This window comes from Pleurodeles waltl, chromosome 2_1 (assembly GCF_031143425.1).
Source record: "Pleurodeles waltl isolate 20211129_DDA chromosome 2_1, aPleWal1.hap1.20221129, whole genome shotgun sequence".
In the NCBI taxonomy this organism is placed as follows: domain Eukaryota; kingdom Metazoa; phylum Chordata; class Amphibia; order Caudata; family Salamandridae; genus Pleurodeles; species Pleurodeles waltl.
The window spans coordinates 748,407,652-748,426,370 of record NC_090438.1 but is presented as its reverse complement, the minus strand read 5'-3'; the positions used below and the strand labels follow the sequence as shown (position 1 = coordinate 748,426,370).

The window sequence follows — 18,719 nt, the reverse complement described above, 5'->3', positions numbered from 1 at the left end:
GCATTACAGTGCACATGATGCGGAGTGAAAAAATATGATATGAATATTAATATTTTATAATGTACATGAGATGACCAACATATTGTCCATGTAGCGTCAATTTTACCACGCATACAGCATGGGCGTCATTTTTTTTACACGTACAGTAGTGCACATGATGCGGAGTGAAAAAATATGATATGAATATTAATATTTTATAATGTACATGAGATGACCAACATATTGTCCATGTAGCGTCAATTTTACCACGCATACAGCATGGGCGTCATTTTTTTTACACGTACAGTAGTGCACATGATGCGGAGTGAAAAAATATGATATGAATATTAATATTTTATAATGTACATGAGATGACCAACATATTGTCCATGTAGCGTCAATTTTACCACGCATACAGCATGGGCGTTATTTTTTTTACACGTACAGTAGTGCACATGATGCAGAGTCAAAAATATTGTGGATGTAAATTATACTTTGAAGGCAAAACATTAAGACACTTTTGGATACATTTGTATTTGACTCTGCATTGTGTGCACACATGTACGTGAACAAATTATGACAGCCATGCTGTATGCGTCGAATATGGAGCAAATTTTTCCTTATGTCTTCATGTTTTTAGCTTTGGAAAGGGGATTTGTCATGGTCAAACGGTGCGATGTGATACACATATGTGTTTGTATATGACACATGTCCGTTGTTTTATGTATAGAAGGCATTCACACTGTAATGTTTGGGATACGTTAACTAATGTATTGACCATATTTGACAACATATTTGGTGTAATTGCTGATGGCTATTTTGAAATGATGGATGGGATACCATTATGTATTCCGTCTCCAAAATGTGTCCACATTTATGATGGTGATGCTTTTATCTGTAGTCCTAACAGGGAGTGGGAGAGTCACTTTCAGTTTTTATGGGGCTGAGCATGTCCCATTATGATTTTGTGTTTCAGATTTGTGTTGGATTTGTGACATGGAGGCCACACATGTGCCTTATGCATGTGTGTGGTTCACAAGTACATGATTCTTGTATGTTTTGGGGGCGGTAGAGGTAGACTTAGGCCACCAGCACCCTAGGATTTGACCATCCAGAATAGCTACTGTATCCATGGAGTATATTTATTATATCATGGCAAACCTGCAGCAGCGGGCTAATGTAAGGCCATATGGTATGAATGACTGTTGACCATTCATTCATCTCAATAGCCCATTTGACGTTTGCAGTAAGGATGAATTGGAGCAAACTTGCATACCATTTTACTATGACTATGTTTGCAAGACTCTCAGCGTTCCCGATGTGATAATGAGAAGAATATTTTTGTTGTCTGTGTCCCTTTCTGCATACACTGGTTTAGTGTCATGTTACAATCTTCCTGCTAGGTTCAGACTGGGACACAACTGTGATGGTCTACTTTCAAATATTAGATTGATTGTATGACATATGTGTACATGTGTGTTGGAATGTGGATCCACTATCACCTGTCTGGGTGTATGTTGTCACTGTAACTTCAAGGTCTCCTCCTGAGTTAGTGGCAGCTGATGTTGTAGCTATTGTGTATTGCTCATATCACACACTTGAGAGTAGCCATTGATGACATGGTCACGTACACATGGATGGTCCCACCCAGTCTCTGAACACGTGTAATGTGACTTTCAAATGATCTCCAATTATGGGCTGGATGAGAGACTGTTTCAGTTGTTTGGATCCGGCATGTGTAATTGTCACATTTGTACTCTTGTTGGGCTCTGTGTATGATAATGTATCATGTCACATCCTACCCTATGTGCATACAGTTGTGATGTTTATTTTTGGTGTGATGAATTTTAATGGCATTCTTGATCAATGAGACGACATTCATCTTCAGCTATTTCAAACTAAAGGTGGTCAGAAATGAATAGGCCAAAGCATGATGTGGTGTTTGTTATCTGTGTTTATTTACAAGTGTGGAATACAAGTGATTATAATAACTTAAGTAAAAAATTGTTCACAAGCTGTTGGCGCCTACGCACTCCTGCTGCGGTGTTAGGTTGTTCCCCCTCCTGTTGCAGGCCAGCATCCTCGTCATCATCATCCTCAGGCATGTCTGGGTCCGGTTCAAGGAGGGGAATGTTCCTTTTTACACAAATATTGTGTAATATGGCACAAGTGCATATGATCTTGCAGACCATCTCTGGAGAGTATAGTAGGCTTCCGCCAGTGATGTCAAGGCAGCGGAACCTTGACTTTAGGATCCCAAAGGTCCGCTCCACAATGCTGCGTGTCCTCTTGTGGGCGTCATTGTATGCCCGCTCAGCAGCAGTATTTGGGTTCCCATATGGTGTCATTAGCCAAGGCTGGATGCCATACCCCTGATCAGCTGAAAGAGAAACACAGAATGGTATCAATTAGATGTAGGAGGCACTGTTGTACGTATCTTTGATGGAAGTAGTTGTGTTGTGTTGTCTGTGACTATTTTGTGTACTAATGTGACAACCTATGGTTGTTGGTGGAAACTTTGGCATTGTTTTTTTTCCTTGGCTGAGCAAGTGTTTGTTGGCTAACTGTTTGTCAGCAGGATGTATCGGTTTCTCAAGTACAGTGTGCCCTCCCTTGCATTGTGACTTGTGACACAGGTGTCCGTGTGTCCTCACTGGGGGTGTGATGATAGTTCCATGCAGAGTTGAAACATGAAAGGGTATTAGAGACGTTCAATTGAACATACCCAGGCCATCCCATCCCTTAAAAGTTATGCATTGTATTAGTGTACAGGTTATTGTGAGACTTCCAATTTGCAAGGTGACATTTAGGCAACCACAGTCATGAATGTCTTCACACTAAGCTGTGGAGTAAATTCCAAGGTGTGAGAGGTTCAATGGTGACTTGTGAAACATGGCTAGTGATGTGAGTACCTCAGTGTGTTCCTGTCTAGGTGTTGCTATTGTGGTGTATGGGTTGTTTATCCTAGAGGGTTTCTGTGCAGTGAGTATATAAGTAGATTTTTGTCCTTACCAACAAGTAGTCCATTGCCATACCGTCCATCCTGGAAGTGTTGGTTGATGGTGCAGTGACGGAAGATGAATGCGTCATGTACACTCCCAGGATATTTAGCCACAATGTTGCTGATCAGTCCTTGGTGATCGACTATGGCCTGCACGTTGATGGAATGTGTGTGCTTCCTGTTGCGGTAGAGGTGTTCACTCGCAGCAGGTGACACAAGGCGTACGTGTGTGCAGTCGATTGCACCAAGGACGTGCGGAAAGCCACTGATGGCGTAGAACCCCTGTTTAGTTTCCTGCTGCTTCTGCACTGTGTTAGGGAAGCAGATGTGGCAGGGTGTCAGTCCAATGATGGCATCCAGTACTTTAGGCAGGAATGCGGAGAAAGATGGTTGTGAGATTCCACCAACCAGGGCACCAGTTGTCTGAAAGGAGCCACTTGCCAGCATGTGAAGTACGGCAAGCAGCTTTGTTTCGGTTGGGATAGTGCGTGGAGTCACTAAAGTGGGGGCCAATTGCTGTTCAATATTTGTCAGCAGCTGCTGAATGGCCTGCCAGTTCAACCGGTACCTCTGGATGATGTCTCGTTCCCTGAGGCCATGCAGGGTTGTTCTTGGGTGGAATATCCTCTCCTGCCTTCTGCGCTGTCTTTGGGGTCCCTGCTGTTGTTGTTGTGGCTGCTGTTGTTGCTGCAGGGCTCTGCGTCTACGTGCACGTTGTAGAAAAATCACCTCCATGTCTCCCTGTTGCTGCTCTGCTGCTCTGCTGCTCTGTTGTTTGTTCTGTGTGTTCTGATTAAGTACAGGTGTGTTTGCCCCATTTTAACGCCTGCCCTGACCCAGGCGTTAAAATTTCACGATATTCGTGCTTTGCGCCATTTTTTTGCGCCGCCTGCCGCGCGGGAGTGATTTTTGCCCTGAAGCATAAATACCATGCACCGCTATGTGCGTCTGTTTTTGGACGGGAACGCCTACCCTGCATGTCATTAACGCAGGGCGGGGTGCCGCTTCCAAAAACTGGCGCACATAGCGCCATTTTCCTTGTGCGCCGGATCGGCCGTCAGGGTTTAAATATGGGGCAATGTTTGCGCTGAAAGTGCGTCAAAATTTTTGACGCACATTCGGCGCAAACGGAGTATAAATATGCCCCCTAGAACCTAGGCACAGATTAGTCATTTATGAAATCCAGCTTGTAAACAGTTATGCTAGGTAACCTATAGAAACAACCTAAAGCTGTTGAATATCCAGAGCACATTTGATCCACTTGGCTAGTTTAACTCCCTAGGTTGTAGGCATATACTTGGAACTGGTGCCAATATGTTTCTGTCCTTAGTTTAACGATGTAGACACTCTCTTGTCAATTCACAGGGCACATTACACTTAACCCATGGGCAGTGGTTATTCTGCCCGTCATCAGAGTATGAGTGTCACGCACTCCATCCTCTGATGTTAAATCCAGCTTTTTAGAGATTATCTTTTTCCAACTCACAACCACATCCTGACTCATTGTACATATACAAGCACTACTTGAGTTCCAAATATTAATTCAATGTGCACATGGCACAAAGATTCAGAAATCCATACTTCTATGAATAGCACTTATAGCCTCAATGCTTACAGATTATTTCCTTCCAGTAACAAACTAAGCATTCATTTATGTTCCACGGGTGAGTCTCTTATTTCTCCCCTCTTCTCAACTCTTCAAATATAACAAACTATTGCTACTCTGAAGGACAGCACACTGTCATGCAATGGCAAAAGATGGGACAAAGACGACTTACTATCCACGTGATGTGTCTTGCTGCCACTGCCTACTTGATACTTCTGAGGCGATTGCATCTGATTTGTAGGACCAGCAAATGCACGGGGCACGGAGAGTTTGTCATTATACTAGTATTGCAAGGAGGGCGATTTGAGTGACAGGTAGACAAGGAAAAAAGATCATTTTCTGGAAGCCTGCATATTTAGGAAATTGGAAAAGCTTTGAATAAAAACAATATTTTTAAATGCTCCAGACAAAAGTTACTTTTCAGAATAATTATTATTTGCCATAACCTCAGACTAGAGACCCCCATGGGAAAACTACTTCCATTGTCAGTTTATAATACAAAAAAAATCAAATTCAGTATCTACTTTGGAAATTGTTTATTTTATGAGGCAGATTTAACAAATAACCCAGATCGGTGTGGCCATAAACATAACAAAGTCTCACGGAAGCACTGTTTAGCGTCTGCTCTTGGCCCTGCCTTTGAGGCCAAGGGTCACAACGGGGCAAACCGCTGCGAGCACTGACAACCTCTAAAATTCCTCCACGAGGCAAGATGCAGGTCTATTTTCAGTGGGATTCTTACCCAATCTTGCTTTTTTATGGGACATATTCTCAGCCTCTTTGGGGGTACTGAAAAATAATTCACATATTTATATTTAGAAGCAATGAATTTAATTTAATGAGGGATGGCTTACCTTCTCAGAGGCATACACAACATCGAACAAGCCCAGTATTGTTACTGAGATCCCAACTGCAGGACCGTTCACCACTGCTATAAGAGGCTTGGGGAAGTCAACGAAAACATTGACAAACCTGAGAATGTAAAAGGAAAACATAAATTATACTCATCAATTTTTATTTTCTCTCAAAGCAAGTATATGTTCAGTGAGGAAAAGTTCAATGGTCCAGATTTACAAAAACCTCACTCAAATCAGCGCCTTAATTAAAATTGCTGCGCTGCATTGCATGAAAGCAAGAGAGTAGAACAGCACCCTCTATACTTGATATGGCACTATTTTCCCTCTCTGCACTGGCACAATTTAGGTTGCCATGCTCCAATGCACACTCGCTGGCACCATAGTGTGTCTTCTGTAAGGCTGTGTCTTCTATAAGGTAAGGTATGTGTTCTGTAAGAAATCATTTTTGTACTGGAAGGCACCAGCTCCTTGTGCCTGTATGTTCTTCATGCAACAAATGTGAGATTACCATGTAATACAGGAAGACAAGCTAATTCACAAAGAGAGGAACACGTCCACTCCATTCTAAAGTTATCTAAGGTGTTTTGGAGGTTCCACCTTTGTGTAATCTAAACATCATTAGTTTGGCTTTCCTTGCATTAACTAATAACCCTTTGTCTCTGCATTAATTTGCAAACATGTGTAGTAGGACGTACAGACCTTTAGGAGACTTGGACACCAGAAGTGTATAATCAGCACATAATGAAGTAGCAATCTTGGTTCTCCATAATTAGGGTGCGGTGTTAAAACAGTTACTGATCTCCTTGACTACCAAAATGTGTATGTGCAATGAAAATAAAAGGGGGTGGGGGCAACTAAGGTGCAACCCTGGCAAACTCCTTTGTTCACTGGGAAATACTATGTGGTGTCACCTGCGATCTTCTGTATTGTATATGTATTTGGACTCATTCAGTGCTCTGAAGAGCAATTTAGCACTCTAGATTTTAGTGAACACTCAGGGGGTGCTTCATGGAAGGGGTAACAGAGAGTGGTACAAGGCCCCATCTCCAAAGGCTTCAGTGGGCACTATGTTGGGGTGCTTAGGTCAAGTTGAGCCATAGTTATGCGCAGATGCAGTGTTTGAGTGTCTTGTACTTTCTTGAAGAGAGAGAGAGAGGAATCCTTGAGTATTTCCATAGCAGTGTTCCTCTGTATTTTGCTCTCTCCTTTCTGCAGGTACTGAGGGTGAGGGGTTGAAAAGTTTCAGCACTCCATCCATCATCCTTTTGTGTTGCTAAAGTTGCCCTAAGTGGGAAGGGTATGCCCAGATGTGGGTCCCTTGCTCACGGTGCCACTGGATTCAAACTAACCTGGCTGGAAAATGGGTGATCCCCTGAAACCAATCTCAGGATGCTTGTTTCCAGTCCAGGGAGGACCTGGCATGGCAGTTCGGGCTGGACTGTTCCCATTGGGAACAGGGTCAAGACTGATTTGCATATGGCTGGGCCCAAACTTAGGTGACATGATGAGAAAAAGAACAATGGATTAAACCCATATCTGTGACTGGGGGTAATTGGTTGAAATGTTTCAGCACTCCATACATCATCCTTTTGTTTTGCTAAAGTTGCCCTAAGTGGGAAGGGCATGCCCAGAGGTGGGCCCCTTGCTCACTCTGCCACTGGATTCAAGCTAGCTTGGCTGATGAAGGGTGATACCCAGAAACCGGTCCCCGGGTGCTTGTTTCTGGTCCAGGGATGATCTGGCCTGGCAGTTTGGGGTGGACTGTTCCTATGGAGAACAGGGTCAAGATTGATTTGCAAATGGCTGGGTCCAAACTGGGATGGCATGGTGAGCAAAAGAACGATGGATTATACCCAAATCCGTGACTGGGGATGAGTGGTTGAAAAGTTTCAGCACTCTGTCCATCATCTTTTTATGTTGCTAAAGTAGTCTTAAGTGGGACGGGTATGCCCAGACGTGGTTCCCTTGCTTACTGTGCCACTGGATTCAAGCTAGCCAGGCTGATGAAGGGTGATACCCTTAAAGCGGTCCCAGAATGCTTGTTTCTGGTCCAGGGAGAACCTAGCCTGCCAGTTCAGGCTGGACTGTTCCCATGGGGAACAGGGTCAAGACTGGTTTGCATATGGCTGGGTCCAAGCTGGGGTGACATGATGAGCAAAAGAACAATGGATTAAACCCATATCTGTGACTGGGGGTAATTGTTTGAAACGTTTCAGCACTCCATACATTATCTTTTTGTTTTGCTAAAGTTGCCCTAAGTGGGACGGGTATGCCCAGACGTGGTTCCCTTGCTCACTCTGCCACTGGATTCAAGCTAGCTTGGCTGATGAAGGGTGATACCCAGAAACCGGTCCCCAGGTGCTTCTTTCTGGTCCAGGGATGATCTGGCCTGCTAGTTCAGGCTGGACTGTTCCCCTGGGGAACAGGGTCAAGACTGGTTTGCACATGGCTGGGTCCAAGCTGGTGTGACATGATGAGCAAAAAAACAATGGATTAAACCCAGATCTGTGACTGGGGGTGAGTGGTTGAAAGTTTCAGCACTCAGTCCATCATGCCTTTGTGTTGCTAAAATTGCCCTAAGTGGGAAGGGTATGCCCAGACGTGGTTCCCTTGCTCACTGTGCCACTGTATTCAAGCTAGCCTGGCTGATGAAGGGTGATACCTTGGAACCGGTCCTGGGATGCTTGTTTCCGGTCAAGGGAGGACCTGGCCTGGCAGTTCAGGGTGGACTGTTCCCGTGGGGAACAGGATTACGACTGATTTGCATATGGTGGTGTCCAAACTGGGGTGACATGGAGAGCAAAAGAACAATGGATTAAACCCAGATCTTTGACTGGAGGTGAGTGATTGAAAAGTTTCAGCACTCCGTCCATCATAATTTTGTGTTGCCAAGGGTACTGGACTTTCATCTGTTGATTTTGCTCATGAAACTCAAACACATTTTTCCTGTGATCTTGAATTTATCAGTGTTATCGGGTCATGCCTTCAGAGACCATTGATGAGGAATTTAGCAGCATGGAGGATGCCTTCCAAGGAACTGGTGGGGTCTGTTGGATAGGGATGAACAGAGTGTTGCTTCTGCCGAGATGGGAGAGGATTAACACTTGTACTGCTTCTATGAATTCGACTTAAAGGAAAAGGTGATCAGGGGCAGCTCCTTCGTAATAGCGGAGGAGCACCGCCCCCCCTGCCCAGATTCAGGCAGTGACAAATAAAATAATAGTAAAATAATTTTCTTATCATTTTATTTGTCACTGCCTGACGGAGCCATGCATGTCTAGGGCAGGGTGGGGCTTGGCCTTAGCAGGGAGGAGGAGTAGAGGGCACTGTATAGTGTGCACGTTGGCTCGGCCTGCTGTCTTAGGCTGGCCAAACTGACATGTGCACTGACATTTCTCCAACGAAGCTGTATTGCGCAGTCCAATGGAGAAATGACACAGGCTCCTTGTGCCTGAGCGAACGTCAGACCAACCCGCTCAGGCCAATCCAGGCACTGTTCTCATACTTTGTATGGGGTTTGGGAACCTGTGCTTTTGTGGTGACTGGTGGGAGTAGAGAAAGCGGCAGGCAGCAGGACCGGGATCAGCTGTGGCAGGTACGTTTTTTTATTTTTATTTTTATGCCCCAACGCCCTCCTCAAGCATCCCCATCCAACCATTTTCGATTGGTAGTAGCCACCACTGGAAGTTATTTCACTTTCCTGAGTGGCAATTGTCGGCTCCTTACGGCTTTGATTTCTGAGTAATGTAATTTTTCATTTGAGATTGCTGATGCTGTGGAAGCCGAAGGACCAGGCACTGCTGTTGTGTTTTGAATGAAGCTTTACGGGCCATCTTCCCAATGTCAGCCATTTTTGGACCTGTTCTTTTCTGCTGGTTTTCATGATGATGACATTGTCTGATTTTTCTCAGAGTCAGTTTGAGACAGGTTCCAAACTTTCATGCTTGGATAGTTGTAAAGCAGGTCTATAACTGATTGATGTTGTTTGACCTAATTCTTTAGTATAACTGTGTGTTGCAGGCATATTGGTGCAAGTTGATATTCATGACAGTCCGTAAAGTACCCTTGAATTCCAAGTAAATATTGAAAACTGTAGGGCAGCAGGTGGAGCATGAGGGTTGCCACAGTTTACCATAGTAGATTCAGATCCGAAGAATCCTGTCTGAACAAACTATGCTTTTTTTCCTGTGGCAACTGAGTCCTGTTCTGTTTTACATGATATTCAGCAAGGTCTGAACAAACTATTCTTTTTTTCCTGTGGCAACTGAATCCTGTTCTGTTTTACTTGATATTCAGCAAGGCTTGTAGACTGATGGAGTTAAATGTTGGGGGAAGTGAAATAGAAGAGGCAGGTAGGCTTTCCCTTTGTCTGTGATCTATAGATCATCATCTATCTCACAGGAGGTTGTGGTGTCTATGTTGCAGAATTGACTAAATCGAAATTGGTAGGTCTGTAGAAAACTGTAACTCTAGTATAGGGCCGAAAGTCAAGATTTGTCTCTCTATGTTCTCTTAGCTTTTTGGTTTTTGCAGAACTTATAAGACCTCTAATCACTGGAGATGCACTTGCGATTTCCTTCAAGGAAACCTCTTCTGTGCCCTGAAACTAAGAGTTATTTTTGTTGACTCATAACTCTCTTCAACTGCCCCTGTACAAGCCCTGAATGATAGCAGGTTATTAGTGTTATTGGGGTGCACAGTTACCTAGAGGGGAGTTGTCCACTGGCCTCCTTGTATAAGTGAGTTCCACTGTCTTTGTCCAGAAGGGGTACCCTTTGTGTTTATTTATTTATTTGCTTTTTTAAAATTGATGTTTGAGTGAGTGAAATGTTTGCAAACCCAAATACATAAGGCTACATCCTTTTTGGGCATTGCAGGTGCTCCTATTGTCAATCATAGCTGATAGGGAACATTTATTTTAGGGTAAGAATGTAGTTTTGCAGAAAGGATGATGAATGCTGCTCCAGAGGATAATCTCACTCTAGCCTGATGCATTCCAGTGGAAAACCTACCTTGGCTCTGCCTTTTGGTTCCAGACCCTCATTCATTACTTCCTAAACTTAGCCTGTTTCCATGTTTTGTGATATAGGAGCTGTGATCAGTTGCATCTTACCACTACACCTTATAACTGGTATGCACTGAATGGACTGCTAACAAACTGTGGCTGTTCTATATGTTAATAGGTAGCAACTGGAGTGAAACCCAAATGAACTTGTTTAAGTATGCTTGAGCTTTTCTTCTAGCTCTGCGATTCTAAAAGAGAGGATTCGCCTTCAACTTTTCACATTTTTGGAGGCTGTATCTTACTACCTATCTATCCCAGAGTCTTAGGTCTAAGCACACATCTTATGTTTGCCCCCTCACCTAGGCTTCACTTACACACCCACTCACATGGGCTTGTAATAAAGAAAGAGGTGGTATCCAGAGACTTCAGCAGAGCAGCTGGTAAGAGCGCAGTTGAGACTGTGGTCTTTGAGGAGGTAGCACTGCGCAAAGAACCAATCTCCTGGATATGCTGATATAACACACTGACCAAGAAGCTACTGTCTCACAAGGTCTTATGTAGTGCAGAACACTCTCATATTGCTCTGCTCCCTCTCAACTTCACCAATGCAAAGAGCCAGTGTTCCTGAAACCAAATAGTAATCAGAGAGAAGACCTGTAAAAAGTCCTTGCCACAGAAGTGCGTTTTCAGAAATGTATCCAGTACAAGAAACAACATTTAGACAGTTAGACTTGTTACCTTGCCAGGATAATTACACTTTTACTGACTTTGTTCCAGTTTCTGTCTTATTCCCTTTCTTTTTTAATGGATTTCTGTTAGTTGCTGTTCATCCCTATCTGATGCTCCTTTATCATCCGTTCCTGATCTAGTGACTCTATTATAGGGGGTTTTCCATCGGATTTAAACCACTGTCCTTTACTCTTATATTTCATGCGGCGCTCTGTCATTCAAAAGAGACTGGCCATCATTTCTGAGAAGTTGCTGCCAGGGTTACTAGTTGTCAGCAGCGGTGCACTCTGGTCAGTTAGTTTTCTTGGGAAGTCTGGCAGTGGGAGTGTTCATCGAATTTGCAAAAGCATAACCCACTGTACCATAAGGAATTACTTTGTCTCATTTCAGCTCCTTTGGTGTCACTGCTGTTACCCTGTACTTGTGGGGACCTCTTGCTCTCGATTGCAATATGCAGGGGAGCAGAGGTGCTTTAAGGGATTAGGGAGGCACCTCTTTGGAGCCACTCCTGACAGTCTTCATCCAGAACATTACACTGAATTGTATTTATGAATTAATATATATATACTTTGGAGGCATTGACTTAATTATGTAACACTTATTTATCCCTCTGTTTGACACCATAATGTAAAATAATCTTTTTTATATCGTTTATAGATACTTATCTCTTATTAATCTGCAACTTACAACACTTTTTCCAACTCTATTTGAATTGGGCAAAATTAATTATTCCTCCACCGCAATTCCAAAGTTGCCAATATTTTGTGACAAACCAGGGGTAGGCTTTTTTGGGCTTTGAAAATGGTAGTTAGCAGAATGATGACAGAACAGGAAATCATATCAATGACATCACATGACTTTTGTTCATGTGACCCAGCTCAGGCAACAGCAACAAATGCGTTTCTTCATCAACCAGCATACCAATGACAGCAACCAGATAACTAAGTATTACGGTCAGTGACAATTTCAGTAATGTTTCGTCAATTCTCCAATGACAACTGTTCATAGTGACCATCACATGTGACTACACAAAAAATCTGAATAGTCCAGTGTCCAGTGTTAAGGTCAAGATCATTTTCAAAACAAGTTATTTTTTAACAATCCACAAAATCAACAGCAGCACGTCTTTAATAAAAGAATACACAGAAATAATCATAGCTTTGCTTGTGTGGGTGGGATGAATGGTAACAAAATGGCTACATAACAATACAGGGATAATATTTCAGACAAAATAGATACAGTACACAACACTTTTGTATTGGGCACAGAGTTAGTGGTGTCTTACCCTACCACAATCAAATAAGGTAATAATTCTTAAACTTTTTAATGGTGGTTTATTTAAACAATGAACTCATCTGTATCTGAAAAGGAATAAGCTTGATTTAGTGCATGACACTTCTAATGTGTTATTTAGCACATATGCTAAATACCTCACCAGATGAAGAGCACAACCGCAAAACATCAGGACATAGCCATTTGTAGGAACTGGAAGCTCCTGAAGTGTGGAAAATAATCCCAGAGAACAGAAACACCCAAAACAACACTTAAAAGGACAGGTCACCTTTAGCTGCTCTAAATCCTCTATTTGGCCACTCTTAAGATGGCAGAAATCACAATTTTGTAAGCAGACTGGGCTGCTCACCCTAGAGAAGTGGTCAGCCTGATGGGGGTGTGCACAATCCTGCATACCTAATTTCCCACCTATCCACAAACAAATGTGCCTGAGGCAAGCGGACGGCTGTTTCCTCCACTGAGGGACAGCACAGATGGCTATCTGGGGTGGTGAAGCCTTTGAAGCTCACTGCCTTGATGGCTCTATTCACTAGAGTGGTTGGCGGGGGGGCAGGCGTATGACCTCCTTCCTGCCTCAGCATTAGTTTCTGGTTCCTGGGAGCATCCATGCTGCCTGGCAGGAGGTCAGAAACCTGTCTTGGCAGCAGCAAGTGAGCGAAAAAGCACGTGCTGACTGGTCAGAGCCCAAAGAAAAGTACCAAACAGGTGGGTAACTTTTAGTGTGCCACCTGGGTGCATGCCAGCTGTCCTGTGATACCAGATTCATATTGGGGAGAGAGGTTGTTTGACACCAATCTCAACATATCTAGGTGGTACCATAATGGAGCTAGCAGCCTGGGACTGCCCAGGCTTAAGTCCCATGTTATCCCATGGCCTGGACTGCACTTATAATGTATCTTAATAGGAAAGAATGATATAGAGACATATAAGCTTGTGCTGATATGTTTGCACCTTAAATATCGTGCACCCTGCCTCCTGGGCTGTAAAGGCCTCCTTTTAGGATGACATATATGTAAGGCAGTCTTTGGGACTGTGCTACTCGTGGTGAGGGTACAATATAACTCGAGCAGTTTGCACTGCTCTGGCAGTCTGCAGTATCAGGCCTGCCATCAGTAGTTTGCATGGGCCACCTAGGGTGGCACAACCTCGTGCTGTAACCCTGGGGATCCCTTTACCACCTAAGCCCTGAGTATCCTCAGCACCTTTTACTAGGAGCTTACAATGGGGTATAGTCTTGCCAATCAAGCAATTACCATGTTGACAAATAATTTAGACAGGTCCCAGTGCACTATCAGAGGCAAAACACCAACAGCTATGGGTCCAAATGGGGGCAAAAAGTGGAGGACATCTGCAAAAGAGCCCAGTTTTCTTACACTAATTTCTGCAAAACATCCATCATTTATCAGAGTATTGTGCTAAAGGATGACTGAGAAAGGCCATTGCTATGCACCAGTCCTACTGCCGGCTGTGTGGTGCCTCTTGCAAAGAATTCTAAAGCTTCTACTATTTTCAGGATGGAGGATGTCAGTGGATCCCTATGTTGGGCTCCAGGGTCTCCGTAAAGGTGAAATTATGTTTTGTATGGTGCTATATATCAAGCCTGTGTGTCCACTGCATCTCAAGCTGACTCATGTTTACAAAATTCAGCCTTACTCTGTCAATCAAGGCCACCATTTGAGTCGCTGATTGGTGATCTTGTTTCCATCCTCATGGTGTATGGTTTGTTGCAGCAGAATATGTATCTGGCATAGCATGATATATTGACCTAACAGTGCTGCATCCATTTTGGTGGACTGTGGAATGGAAGTGTGAAATGCTGCAATCAACCTTTGAGAGCTTCATCTATCTCTGGATGTTAATACAAGTTTGGGACTGTGTGCAGATGTGTGATATTCATTGAATGTTTCTATTGTTTTACAGCTTTTCTTCCATTCTCTACACTTTCAAGATTTTTACCACCTGTTTTGACTGGAGGCATTTTCGGATGGTATTTTCTGCTGGTTTAATTACCTCCCTGACTTATAATTGAGCGGAATTTACCATATGGGTAATTTTTCGCATGTAGTAAATTGCCTAAAACAGTGTATGTGGTAAATAGTGCGTGTGGACTACAGACATGCGGTATTTAGCACATGTGCAAAATAACACAACAGTTTTTCAACTCAGGATCAGACTAGTCTTTAGTCATGAGCTATTTACCTCTGAATATGGTAACTGCACTTGTAAAATCGTCTCATGTTTTTCCTAAATTCCGCAATGTCAGGTGCATAAAGACAAGTAAGTTCAATGTCTAAAACGCGATTCTTCTGATGAGCGTTCATCCGCTCCTATAAGCTTTGATACTTTTAGAAATTGGAAGATCACTATTGAAAACAGAAGTGATGGTTCACCTAATATTGAGTGATCATTAGGTGTTGGCAGCCTGGTGTGTTGATGCAAAAGGACGTTCCTGGTTGCAGTATCAGTTTTAAGCAATGGGTTCCATAACCAACATTGTCATAGGACCCCCGCGGCAGACAGGGTTTCTGAGTTGGCAGGTGTTATGGTGCATGGGGTTTTTGACGCTTCCCTTCAGAGTGCCATAAAGTTTATTTGTTTTTTACAGAAGGTATTTGCTTATAATACTGGTGAAAACAGCATTTTAGATGGGGATAATGCCATTTTGCCTTTGACCATTTTACTGACCTATTTTGGCCTGGTAGCACACTACCCACACGCACAGCACCACCAAGCCGTGCCCGTGTCTCCCTCTCCCCGCCCTTGCTGCGTCTAGGGATCGAGGCCCTTCGGGACCCGATCCACTAGAGTGTCTCTCTGCCCCTTCAGCCTTCACTCCTTTTCTTGACTCTCTTCTCCGCTTTCTTTCTATCGTTTGACTCCGTTTTTCACCTCTTTTTGCCTTTCTGCTCTATCCATCTTTTTCCATCTTTTTCCATCTTTTTTCCATCTTTTGCTCTTTTTGCCTCTCCGTTTTCCTTGCTCTTCCATTTCCCGCTCTTTTTTCCCGCTGCCCTGCCCCGCGCTCCCATTCACCCACTCCACCGCCTCCCAGCCTTCCCCCTCCATTCTTAATGGCGGTCGCTGCGCGACCGTGCCGCTGGCGCGCCGGGGGCACACCAGAAGCAACCCCGTCTGCGCCCATCCGTGCCTGGACCGCGCCCAGTGCCAGAACCCCTGGACCCAGCAACAGCCACCCCGTCAGAATCCGCTACAACGCCAACACCCTACACGCACTCAACACCGGCCGAAACACCACCTGCTTCCAGGCCTTCCCAAAGAGCACGCACGGACCCTTCTCCTGCCACAACTGCAGCTTCACCTGCACCAGAGTCCACAAACCACCTAGAACCAAGACCAACCACCTCCACTGCATACTTCTCAACACCCGCTCAGCAAGCAAGCACGCCACTGAACTCTGGGACCTGCTTGACTCCACCACCCCGGACGTGGCCTTTCTAACCGAAACCTGGTGGAATGACTCCTCAGCACCCGAAATCGCCATAGCCATCCCGGATGGATACAAAGTCTCCCGTCGAGACCACACCAACAGAACCGGAGGAGGCATAGCCATCGTCCACAAAGCCACCCTCGAAGTCAAGACCACCTTGGACGACTCCTTCTGCGCCGCCGAACTCCTACACTTTCAAGTCTGCACCGACCCCAACACCAGGCTCAGAGGAACACTCCTCTATAGACCTCCAGGACCCAGGGCACCGTTCAGCAACGCCATCGCCGACCTGGCAAGCACCCATGCACTCGCCTCCATGGACTACCACCTCCTCGGGGACATGAACTTTCACCTTGAAAACAACAATGACACCAACTCCACCACCCTGACCGAAAACCTCACCAACCTCGGCTTCACACAGCTCGTCAACACACCCACCCACACAGCTGGTCACACCCTTGACCCCATCTTCTCCACAAGCAACCACGTCACCTTCAACCACACCACCGAACTATACTGGACCGACCACCACTGCATCCATTTCACCTTCAAGAAACAAACAGAACACCACCTCACCGAACAACCACCCTGCCGACAATGGGGCAAAATCACCGAAGATCAACTAACCAACACCCTAACCCAGAAACCGCCCGCCAACCCCACTGACCCTGACACCGCCGCACACAACCTCAAGCTATGGATCAACGACTGCACGGACCGCCTTGCTCTACTCAGAAAACCCTCCAACAAAGGCTCCAACAAAAAGGCCACCTGGTTCACTGACGACCTCCAAGCCTCCAAACGCCACTGCCAGAAACTCAAGCAAATATGGCTACTCGAACGCACTCCAAACAACCACACGGCACTCAAGGATGCTACACGCAAACACCACCAACTCATCAGGCTAGCAAAAAGATCCTCCTTCAAAACCCGCCTAGAAAACAACGCCCACGACTGCAAATAACTTTTCAACATCATAAAAGAACTCTCCAGCCCTAGCGCCACCGTCAACGACATCACCCCATCCCAAGAACTATGCGACGCCCTAGCAACCGCCTTCCACCAGAAAATCACTGAAGTCCACGACAGCTTCAACTCCCCTCATACCTCGGACACCCCTATGCCGCCCTCTACGAACTCCACCCGCCCCAGCCGGCTGACCTCCTGGACCAGCATCAACGACAATGAAACCCGCAAGACCATGAACTCCATCCACTCTGGATCACCATCAGACCCCTGCCCTTACCACGTCTTTAATAAAGCAGACACAGCCATCGCTCCACACCTATGGAGAATCATCAACATCTCCTTTGAAACTGCAAGATTCCCGGAAAGCTGGAAACACGCCGAAATCAACGCTCTTCTCAAGGAACCAAAAGCGGATCCCATGGAACTAAAAAACGTCCGGCCCATCTCCCTGCTCCCTTTCCCGGCAAAAGTCATAGAGAAAATCGTCAACACACAGCTCACTCGGTACCTCGAAGACAACAACATCCTTGACCCCTCCCAGTCCGGCTTCAGGCGTAACCACAGCACCGAAAACGCCCTCCTCGCAGCCACAGACGACATCAGGAGCCACCTCGACAACGGAGAAACATCAGCCCTAATCCTCCTAGACCTCTCGGCCGCCTTTGACACTGTCTGTCACCACACCCTGAAAGCCCGCCTCTGCGAAGCAGGAATCCAAGACCAGGCCCTAGAATGGACTGCATCCTTCCTCACTGGCAGAACCCAAAGAGTCCGCCTCCCCCTGTACCAATCCAAGGCCTCCAACATCATCTGTGGCGTACCCCATGGCTCATCCCTCAGCCCGACGCTGTTCAACATCAACATGGCCCCCCTAGCACAGGTGGCCCGTCAGCACAACCTCAACATCATCTCCTACGCCGACGACACCCAACTCATCCTTTCCCTCACCAATGACCCTTGCACCACCAAAACCAACCTCCACGAGGGACTGAAAGCCATCGCCGACTGGATGAGAGACAGAGGATAAAACTGAACTCGGACAAAACAGAGGTCCCCATCCTTGGGCCCACCCCCTCCGCCTGGGACAACTCATGGTGGCCGACATCGCTGGGTCCCCCACCGACACCCACCGACAACGCACGGAACCTCGGCTTCACCCTCGACTCATCCCTCTCCATGTCTAAACAGGTCAACGCCGTCTCCTCCTCCTGCTACAACACCCTCCGCATGCTCTGCAGAGTCTACAAATGGATCCCAACAGAAACAAGAAAAACAGTAACCCAGACCCTCGTCAGCAGCAGACTCGACTACGGCAACGTCCTCTACGCCGGCATCCCATCAAAACACCTACAACGCCTACAACGCATCCAGAACTCCTCCGCCCGACTCATCCTCAACATCCCTCGCCACAGCCACATCACCCCCCACCTCAGAGACCTTCACTGGCTCCCCGTCGAAAAGAGGATCACCTTCAAGCTCCTCACACACGCACACAAGACACTCCACAACACCGGACCAACATACCTGAACAGCAGACTCAGCTTCTACATCCCTACCCGGCACCTCTGCTCCGCCAACCTCGCCCTCGCATCCATCCCCCGCATCCAACGCAAATCTTCAGGTGGCAGATCCTTCTCGTACCTCGCCGCCAAGACCTGGAACACCCTCCCGGCTGACCTAAGACAGACCCAGGACCTGCTCTCCTTCAGAAGACTCCTCAAAGACCTGGATCTTCGTGCAGTAGCAGCACCCCCTCAGCCCTCCTTCCCCACCCTCAGTGCCTTGAAACCCTCACGGGTACGTAGTGCGCTTTACAAATAATTGATTGATTG

The 18,719-nt window shown here is 45.8% G+C and overlaps 1 protein-coding gene across 1 annotated transcript in view; it reads right to left on the bottom strand.

Moving 5' to 3' along the window:
- LOC138268125 (enoyl-CoA delta isomerase 2-like) overlaps nucleotides 1–18,719 on the bottom strand; it is a 1,004,455-nt gene that overhangs the window by 322,638 nt on the left and 663,098 nt on the right. The window contains exon 5 of the mRNA XM_069217527.1: nucleotides 5,441–5,558. Within this exon, the coding sequence (XP_069073628.1) occupies nucleotides 5,441–5,558 (118 nt within the window). The remainder of the gene's footprint in view (nucleotides 1–5,440; nucleotides 5,559–18,719) is intronic.